Source organism: Cyrtonyx montezumae, unplaced genomic scaffold, assembly GCF_038088225.1.
Source record: "Cyrtonyx montezumae isolate F1298 unplaced genomic scaffold, pur_monq_1.0 scaffold_6, whole genome shotgun sequence".
In the NCBI taxonomy this organism is placed as follows: domain Eukaryota; kingdom Metazoa; phylum Chordata; class Aves; order Galliformes; family Odontophoridae; genus Cyrtonyx; species Cyrtonyx montezumae.
The window spans coordinates 9,951,590-9,961,279 of NW_027072067.1; the positions used below are offsets into that span (position 1 = coordinate 9,951,590).

The following is a 9,690-nucleotide window of genomic DNA, read 5'->3' on the forward strand; positions in this document are numbered from 1 at the left end:
ACAGCAGGCACAAATAAATAGACATTATAGCTACTAGGAGGCTTAATTGCTAGATGGGATGACAAAGGAAGAAATGAAGGTGAAGACTCAGAGCATAAATAACTTCTCAGTATAATGTATACAACACCAAGAAATTGTCAAGACAGAGTAATTTTATACATAAATGAGATCATTAAATATAACGAATAAAACTCCATGGACAGGAGTCCTGAATGCTCACTGAGTGAGTGGGGCAACAAATTAGCTGGGGGATCAACACAGTGAATTCTTGGAATGAGTAACAGCAAGTAAATAGAAAAGGAGATCTACTGAGGAACTGCAGGAGGTCCTTAAAGCAGAGCACTGTGGTGAAACCCTTTGGTAAGGTATTAAATCAGAACAGACGAGGACCGATCCCAGCTAAGCAGCTCCCTAAATCTGTTCTTACGGCATTTAATCCTGCAGGAAAGGAAAGAAAGATGAATGGATAAGGAGCTTTTAGTCTTGCCTTGTATTAAGTGACACACTAGCAGCTGGGAAATAAATGTTCTTTACAGACAGAGTGGAAGGCCAACCACAGGAGCCGAGTTTGCAGCCTGAAGTCACATCAGTAATAGTTTTGCTGCTTTCACAACAGAGCACCACTTCTCAAGGCAGCTACTTTGTGTTCTTGCTATACTGTCAGCTGTGACCAAACACTCTCTTGCAACACAGGTGCCCTTGGGTTGTCCATGCCACATGTATAGCCTCTTACGTGTGCAGCCCTTGGACCTGTTAATGCTGTTAATGGTTAAAGGAGGAGACAGCTTTTGGCACAAGCCCTGTACGGCCACCTTTCAAGAGGAAAGGGAGTGCCCCCATTTACCTAGTTGTTAGCTGGACTGCTATTGCTCAGCAATTGCTGCTCTACAGAAGTCCTTGAGTCCTTCTCAGTTAAGACATGGAGCTCACTGAGCACAAGGTCTCCAGAACATCAGAGACAAATTGATGTAAGCTTGTCACACATCGTGTTTCAGTCCATATCCTGGCACAGCAAAGTGTGAAGATATATCAGGAGATGGCACAGAAGGACTGGAGAGCAGTTATGTTTGTATGCTTACTGATAAATGTGATGTTCCCTGACGCAGCTGTGAAATACCTGAATGGATAAAATGCCTCAAGTTCACAGATATCACATTTTCATTGGCCGTAGTGGAGTAATTACTGTATTCTAACAGTGGCATATGAGATGAGAGCTTTTTTTTCATCCTTCCCAAACCACCTCCCTTTAAGAACACAGTTACTGGAACCGCTATGATTGAAATCAATAAATAGAAGCTGTACTTTCAAAAGACATTTTCTCCACACTTTGTACCTCAGCTTATGTTATCTCTGATATGTAAACAGAAATACAATGTGGTTTCAGCACAGCAGCTTTATTACACAGTGCTATCTCAAAAGGCTCTTCTTTCCAAACCCGCCCTGTGCTCCTGCCCCCTCTTTGTTTTGCTCTTAGCCCACACGGCAAGGTGCAGCAACTTACCAATTAATGGTCAGATATTCTTTGATTTTTTCTTTCATTTTGTCTTTAATAACTACCCATTTGGTAACTCAGCAAAGCAGCACAGCGTTGCAGAGCCACATAAACCCTCCACCTGTTGGTACAGCAATGGGAGCACCACCCAAAGCAGCAGGGAGTGCAGCACTGGGGAGTTTGTCACAGCTCAGCTGCAGAGCAGGAGGAGCAGGGTAGGAAACAGGATTTCCAGCAGCACTATGAGAGCAGTGAGGTGAAGGTGGGGGGCCCTCACTAGGAAGAAGTAAAAGAAGAAACAGATGTTTCTGTGTGTGCTCTGAAAACCAGCGGAGAGCACATGAACAAAAGAAATCTCTCAGAACCCTTCATTGAGCAGGCCACAGTTTCTTTTTCCCCTTCAAGAAAAAACATATTAGCTTTCTGCCATTGCTGCAGTGCCAGGTCTGCCCAAATTCACGATCTGCACTATCAGAATGTCAGCGATAACACGATCTACTCAATTGCTTTATTGATTTAAAACAACTATTTCAAAGGTAGCAATCCACAATTCTTTTAAAGTGTAACCAGGTGGGTATTTATTGAGTGATTGTGAGATGCTTCTGATGGCATGTTTGGCAAAGGCAAGTAAAGCAACATCCACTGTGTTGTTGTTGTTGTTGTTTTTTTGAAGTATTTCATTTGGAAGAAAAGTATTTACATGAATAGTAAGTGTTCACCTCACATCTTTCAGTTCTAGTAGAAGAAAGAAACCAAAGTTGCTCAGAGAAAAGCTATTCCTAACAGCAACAGGAAAATGAATACATCAAAATACGGAGAAATATTCCAAATCTCTCAGGTGACAACCTCTGAGGAATGAAACTTCAGATGCTGGAGCAAGCATGAATTTCTGAGCAAGTCCTACACTTGTTAAACAGAATCAGGCCCAAGAACAATGACTCCCTTCCTCGTGCAAGGCTTGGCACCTGGGGAGGTGCACATCAACACAGAATGGATGTACAAATTCCAAAAATATATCTTGACATCCTACCTTCTGGTTGCTCTTGAACCTACTTAATTATGAATGAGCCACTAATGCACTTACAAAATGGTATATGGAGATGGACTTAGAATGAAAGTAGGAAGAACAGTGACAAAGACACTGACAGTTACTGGAAAGTAAATGGTGAAAGCCTCAAAAAAAACCCCCAAACAAACAAACAAAATTAAAAACCCACAGTAGAGAGACCAAAATATTTCAGATGATAATTGCTCCTCAGCTAGAAATGATCATCTGGAAAGAAGAGTACACTTTACAAAGTAAATCCCATCAATGTCGGAGTAAGAAACTGACAAATCTAAGGCTGCCAATTGCAATGTGGCTGTGTTTGAGAAACAAAGCAAGCTCCTGTATCTACTGTATTACCATTTCCTCCCTCTGCAGAAAGGAAGTGAAAACCATTCACATACCTGCTTGATCTACATTACTTCTTGGATGAATAGAAAGCAAATCAGCACTGACTAAAATAACAGTTTTAAACGGCTCATCTCTAACACCCCCTCCATCTATACTAATATTTTATCGGGCAGCTTTCCTAGGGCTGTACAGCATGGCAAAGTAGATGTGATGGGAAACAGCCTCACCTGCTGGTTTGAGGAGATACAGCCAGGTGCCCACACAGCTCGGTACTCCTCCCCTTGCATCTCCAGCACCACGAGGAAAAATCGCCTTTCTTCTTTGCTGCTGCACTGTATGGTATAGCACCAGCAAATGAGTTTGCACATATTCCTCACATCATCAGAGAGATCCTAGATGATTAATTCAAGGGAAAAGTTCTGACTCTGCCTCCTGATCATTAGTGCAGATGGACATGTCCAGAGATTGATTAACATTTCCCAATATTTCGTTCTGCTTTGAGTTTCTTGTTATTTTAACGAAACTTCATGATGTTCCTGATCAGATATCACAAGGGGCTTTGTGCTTCAAACAAGTGTTTGATAGAGACATTTGCTGCTGTTCTGTTAAATTCATTTTCAAAAATGGAAAGAAGAAAAAAAAAGGCAGAAAAAAATGCTATCTTATCTCATTAAAGGCAAAGCTTTTTATTAAGAAGTGCTATTTTATCTGTGTATTGAAACAATCACAGGAGAGTGGGAAACAGGATGGGACAGCAGCTCACCATGAAGCTAAGCACGTATCTTTTGCTGCTTTTTCTGTCTCAATTAGGTCAAGTCCTTAACTCCTGCTGAGGCACAAGCGTAAGCCCACCACATCTCCCTCTCCTGCAGGCAGTCCCTCTTCTGCCTTTGCAAGCAGCTGCTGCCCACCCATATCAGCAGTACATGCCTATGCAGTAGTGTGCTCACTTTTCAGGGCTGTGGGATGCTGTGCACGAGCACATTCCTTCAGCACGCTGGTCCAAAGTTAATAGAATTTCCAAATGATTTATTTGATTTTGCTGGTTAAGGATTTAATGACTGCCATTAGTTCATTGTCTTGATTGCAGAAAGCATTTTGCAAAACAGGGGTTACAGAATGTTACTTATATTCCCCCTTGGCTTCCTAACTGCACACTTCCTTTAAATAGGACTGATCTGACTTGCAAAGGACTGGTGGCTTCCAGTTCCCATGAGAAACAGAAGGCTCTGCACTCACTTCACACTTCCAGAAGTCAGGCCATGCTATTTCAAATGTCTGTGCTCAGATGGGAGAGCTCAGATTTAGAGATGTGCAGGAAGAGGCTAAAAGTAGATGAAAACAAACTGAAAATTTCAGTAGAAATGAGCAAGCAGATGGCAGATATAAAGATGTACATAAAGAGCAAGAGAAGGAAACAGAAACAAATAAAAGAGAATGAGGAATGTGCAGAATATCAAAGACTGAAACAATGAGCTCTTATTTTCAAGGAGGTGGTTGAGGCACCGTCCCTAGCGCTGTTCAAGAAGCGTTTAGATGAGCTGCTAAGGGATTTGATTTAGTAGTTGGGTAGGGATAGTGATAGGAGGATGGTTGGACTAGATGATCTTGTAGGTCCTTTCCAACCTTATGAACCTATAAATGCAGATTGTGCTTTGGATGTTAGTCTTAGAACACCATTTACAGTGGTGTGAAAATCATGCCATGGCTACTTCTTCATCATGGGCACTGCACTGTTAAACACACGTGCAAAGAGGCTTTGCAGGAGAATTTTTAGGACACGAGGTCCATTTTGATCTGGTGGGAGAAGTGCACTTTCAGGAAGAACCTCTGTCAGAGCCCAGCACGGCTCCCCACAGACGGCCCGCAGCCCAGCACCAAGCCAGGGTCCTGCACAGCTCCCTGCAGGTGTGCTAACCTTCCTGGACAGGGTGGGATCGCAGAGAGGTGTAACAAAGATGGATCGAATCTTGTCCAAACTTCATCAGGAGAATAAAGGCAAGATCTTTATTAGCCTTCCCCCAAATGCACTCCTTCCAGTTCCTGCCCATTTCCCAAGGGCTCTGATGAGCTTTGAGAAATCTGAATGTCTGGTTGATTTCATTCCCCCACCCATTTTGCCCACTTAGCTCTTGCTGTGGGGCTTGCTTTGCCAGATGGACAACACCACATTTCAGCTGCAGGCCAAGTCATTCTGCTTATCCTTTGTTATTTCTAGAAACAAGGGACCATTGAACACAGTGACAAAGACCTATTAGAAAGAAAAAAAGCAAAAAAGCAAAACGAACCAAAAACAAACCCAACAGCCATATGGCCTTATCAGGAATTGTATTAACCTAACAATGGATTTTAGAAATGAGTCTTTGGTTCATAATCAAATATGCCTTATCTGACACCCAGTGAGATGTAACAACTTTCCTTTCTGCTGGACTACTCGCTATATTGGTTTAGACAAGGACAGTGCACTGTGGGTTTGTTATCTTTCCTGTATATATATATAAATATGTATATATATGTAATTCTGCATACATTTTATAAATAACAATGCTGAGTTATAGTTAACTATGTGCATGGCAAAATTATACTTCAATCTGAGGAAGAGACAACTTCCACCCTTCCCTCAGTCACTGCTGCCTTGTCTTATTTCACTGAGCACTTTCTTCACAGTTCAGCGTGGAATAGTCTAATAAAATACACATATCTAAACCAGAGATTAAACTGAGGGGGAAAAAAAGGCTGTTCAATGGCCATTCCTACAAAGAGACCCACATCTGTAAGCTGATCCACGTCTGGGGTATGCACAGTGTTTCCCACAGACAGGCATGTCCACAGGTGTGTTAGCAGGAAGCTAAGTGTCAGCAGATGTCTCAAGTTCTGTTCTGCTCTTTCAGAGCTCAGTGCATTCCAGAACGGGAATGGCTCTTTGTTGCTATCAGCTTTTCAGGCGTGCTCCTGTGTTACTGCCAACGTACAACACCTGTTTGATTTCACAGACATTTCAGCGCCAGCACAGATGTGGAAGGAGAATCGTTGTTTCTAACAAATATTTACTTTGGTAAGAGCAACCCATCAGCAGCTTTCCCAAAGCAGTCATTTCTGGCACAGCACCTACAGTAGCAGTGTTACTGATAGATCCTTCAGTGAAAACAAATACATCGGGGCCCTTTTACCTGAAGGGAGATAGTATGTAATCATGAGAGACGAACACTCACATACTGCTTTATTCTGCTATATGGAGATGCTCACAGAGGCACTGGTTGGATTACGTACAAATATTACAGATACATATTTGGGCCCCTTCCAAAAAGTGTATGCAGACAACAACCGAGCACCAAGGCTGAACCAAACATTTCTCCAACAGTCAACAGTTAAAAGCTTTTGTCAGAACAACCGATGTATGAAGCATCCCGCTGAATGTAATAGGATTATTAAATAAAGAGCAACAGAATGCATATGGCTGGATTCATCTTACACAGCAGGCAAGAAAAGAACATCTGAAAAAACTGCCATATCTTACCACGTCCGGGGTGTAGAAATCATACTCAGTGTTCCAGTTCACCTCTAACAACTTCCTTAAACACTTACTGCTGTGTAAGAGTCGCTGTTAAGTGAGACAGGCTGTATTAATGCACTGGGCAGCACAGAGCACTGAACTCCAAATGGTTCTTGCCCAGAGAGGGCAGCTCTCTGTGCTAGATTTAAAGTTACTCTGTTCAATTTGCAACAAACCCATCAAACTTGACGCCTAGAGGTCCTGAGGAAATAAATATTCAGTGCAGGCAAATCCATCATAGGTGAAGGTTAGTAAAAAAAACCAAAAACAATATTAAAAGAAATGATTCTTCAATCCTGTATTGCTAGAGGCAATTTGCAGCAAGACCTTAAACAACCATTTCTTAGTTAAAACAACCGAGAAGCTCATTCCTTGGAGTGACTAGGAACAAAATGGATCTGTACAAAGTTTTACTTACTAAGAACGTGGCACTATGCATTTTGTTCGGATTAAACAAAGCCTGCCAGCCAAGCCTGCCTCCAGAACAACACGAGCAGCAAACGAGGCAAACATCAGCCAGTAAGCCACAGCTTTCTCTAATGCAAAGAGAAAACCTCTTTATGCAAGCCAGTGTTCTACTCTTCCCAGTCTGCCCAGGCTTGCCCCCACACTGTATGCTTTACCATGTTATTGACATAGTGCAAGATGTTTTTTGCTGACAGATGAACACGAGACAAAGCTCCCTTTCATCAAGTACCCAGCTCTGATCAGACAGCAGGCTGCCAGAAGAGCCATGCTACCTTACAAATCACAGCTTCTGTAGAATGGGGTCCTGCACCACACTGTTCAATCCCCACATAAACCAGAAACACACTTTTATTGTTACAGTGAGCCCACTGCTTCTGATTCTGACTGTATTAAACTTCGACTCCAAGCCAACAAAGGGAGAAGAACTCCACACCAGTTCCTTACCTCCCAGCAAACCAGTGACAGGTAAAAGACAGGCAGCTTTTCACTCCATCTTCCTGCATGGGTTTAAGTCGTGGTTTAAACACAAACTCAATGAATTCAAAAACACTCCTGCAGCAGATCAAGTGTTAGAAGAGTACTTCCACTTCCGTTCAGTTTCATGCAGCACACACAGCAATCCACACAGCCCTGCTCAGGCACACAGCTTAGCCAGCTTTACTGCTGCCAAGCACGTTGCAGCGAGCTGAGAGAAAGGTGAACATGCAGAGCTTCACCCTCCTAAAGGCACAGTATCTGCAATGACTAGAAAGAGCTATGGAAAGCTTTGAGAGCAATGGCTCAAAAGAGAAAAACAAACCCACAAAACAGAGACCAGACAACAATAAAAAACAAGTCAAAAGCAGTTGGAGTAAGTCTTTATTATTCTACTTCACTAACTAGGAATAAAATAGACTAATTCCCCAACTCCTTCTGTCAAAACCTGGCTCCCAAGTAAACACATGCTTTGAAAAAGGTAAAAAATACTTTATTGATTTGTGCCCTGCAGCCAAACTTGAATGACCCTGAGAAATCTGTGCAGACAAGTCAGTGGAGATTGATGTGCAGTTCATTAGTTCTGTTTTAATCCCCTTTGTGTTATTGCTTTCAAATTGAGTTTGGTTTTGTGTTGCCTTTTTTTTGTTTGTTTGTTTTGTTTGTTTTTTTGTTGGGTTTTTTTTCTTTTTTTAAACAAAGTGTTAATCTTGACTAAAATCCATCATGAAGTGCTACAGTGTTGCTTTGTATTACAAATAGCCAGGATTTCTTCAAAAATATAAATGTGTAAAACGATCAAGCAGCTGTACAGTGCATTTACAGTATGTGATCAGAGTCGCACGCAGGTTGAAGAACTGCTTTACACGTTAGCCCTTGGCCACACAGCACTGGCAGTACTGTTACGTCTTGAATGATAGAGGGTGGAAAACTACTGTTACTACTAAATAGAAACAGAATAAAGACGCCAAACGCAATTACATTTATCTCAAATCCGGGGTGCCTACGAACAACTCAATACCTAACTGGAACCAGGCATCACATTGTAACTCTCGGAAGTGCTGGACCGGCCAGTTCTCCACTTCTTATAGCTGCTCCTGCTTTGAAGATCTTTGCTCTCCTTCGCCTCGGGCTGTTGGCTTTCGTAGAGGATACAGATAGACCCGTTTTCTCCTATTCGGTAGGACACTTCGAAAGGGTCGACCCAAAGAGTCAATTCGCTGGGCAAGAGCTGGAAGAGTCTCTCGCGGCTCAGCCCGATCATCGCGGCCGCCCTGCCTATCAGCGGGTCCATCTGATGGTTGATCCTAATGCACCTGTACCCGGAGCCCTTGGTCGGCGCTGTGGGGAACCAGTGATGCTTGTAGCGTTCTGCGGGAGGGAACAAAGAGCAGCGTTAGCACCCTCCGCTGCGCCGCGGCCACCGGCCGGGCCGGGCCGGGCCCCCGCTCACCGCACAGCGCCTCCTGCAGGCATTCCTTGAAGCGCCGCAGCCGCTCCTCGTCAATACCGCCGTTGGCCCGCAGGAGGCGGGTGACGAACGCCGCAGCCGTGGAAATCTCGGTTTTCATGGTCGCCCGGCCGCCGCGCTCCGGCCCCAGCCCGGCCCGCCGCTAGCGCCTCCGCAACGCTCCGCCCGTTGCGCCGCTCTGACCAACGAAAGCGCGGCGCTGCGCTACGTCACAAAGACGCGGCCCGCCCCCCGCGACGCGCCCCCCCGCCGTCGCCGAGCTCCGTCTCCATTGGCAGCGGCGGGCGCGGGGCGGGGCGTGCCGGCCGCCGCTCGCTGCCATTGGTCGAACCCGGTAGACGGGCCGCGATTGTTTTGCTGGCGGGTGAGCGGGGCCAGGCCGCTGATTGGTCGGAGCGGGGAGGGCGAGGCGCGCCGCCGCGTGGAGCTTGAGGCTCCGCCCCCGCTCCGCCCCTCCGCCAGCATCTCGCCTTGGGCTCGTCGTTCTTAGGCTCAAAGCGCGGCCGCGGTCTGTGCGTCTGCAGCCGTCCCTTTGCAGACGCGCTGCTCCGAGACCAAGATGCAGTGCAGTCGAAATGCTTCCTCGCCGAAGCGCAACAGAAGTCGTCAGTAAGGGTGATGCAAGAAAACAGGCAATCTGGGGGAAAGGAGGTGGGTCCGAAAACATGGTTACACTCGTTTGTTTTCGTTGCTAGTCGGTTTACCTGCAAGTCATTGGCACGCTTGAAAACGCGTGCTTAAGTAAATGTGTGCTAAGTAAACCGACGTCAGTTCAGTGCAGAAATTACCCAATTCACTTTGTTCTCAGCTGCACCACAGCAAGAGGAGCTGCCTCT

General features: G+C 44.9%; 1 protein-coding gene across 1 annotated transcript; it reads right to left on the minus strand.

Moving 5' to 3' along the window:
* Positions 1-8,397: 8,397 nt before the first annotated feature.
* Positions 8,398-9,019, minus strand: LOC136056881 (protein BTG1-like). Its single transcript, XM_065749251.1, has 2 exons — positions 8,837-9,019; positions 8,398-8,754 (listed from the first exon to the last, which is right to left on the minus strand). The coding sequence occupies exons 1-2, from the start codon at positions 8,952-8,954 to the stop codon at positions 8,405-8,407; spliced, it is 468 nt and encodes a 155-aa protein (XP_065605323.1). The 5' UTR covers positions 8,955-9,019; the 3' UTR covers positions 8,398-8,404.
* Between the last annotated feature and the right edge of the window lie 671 nt (positions 9,020-9,690).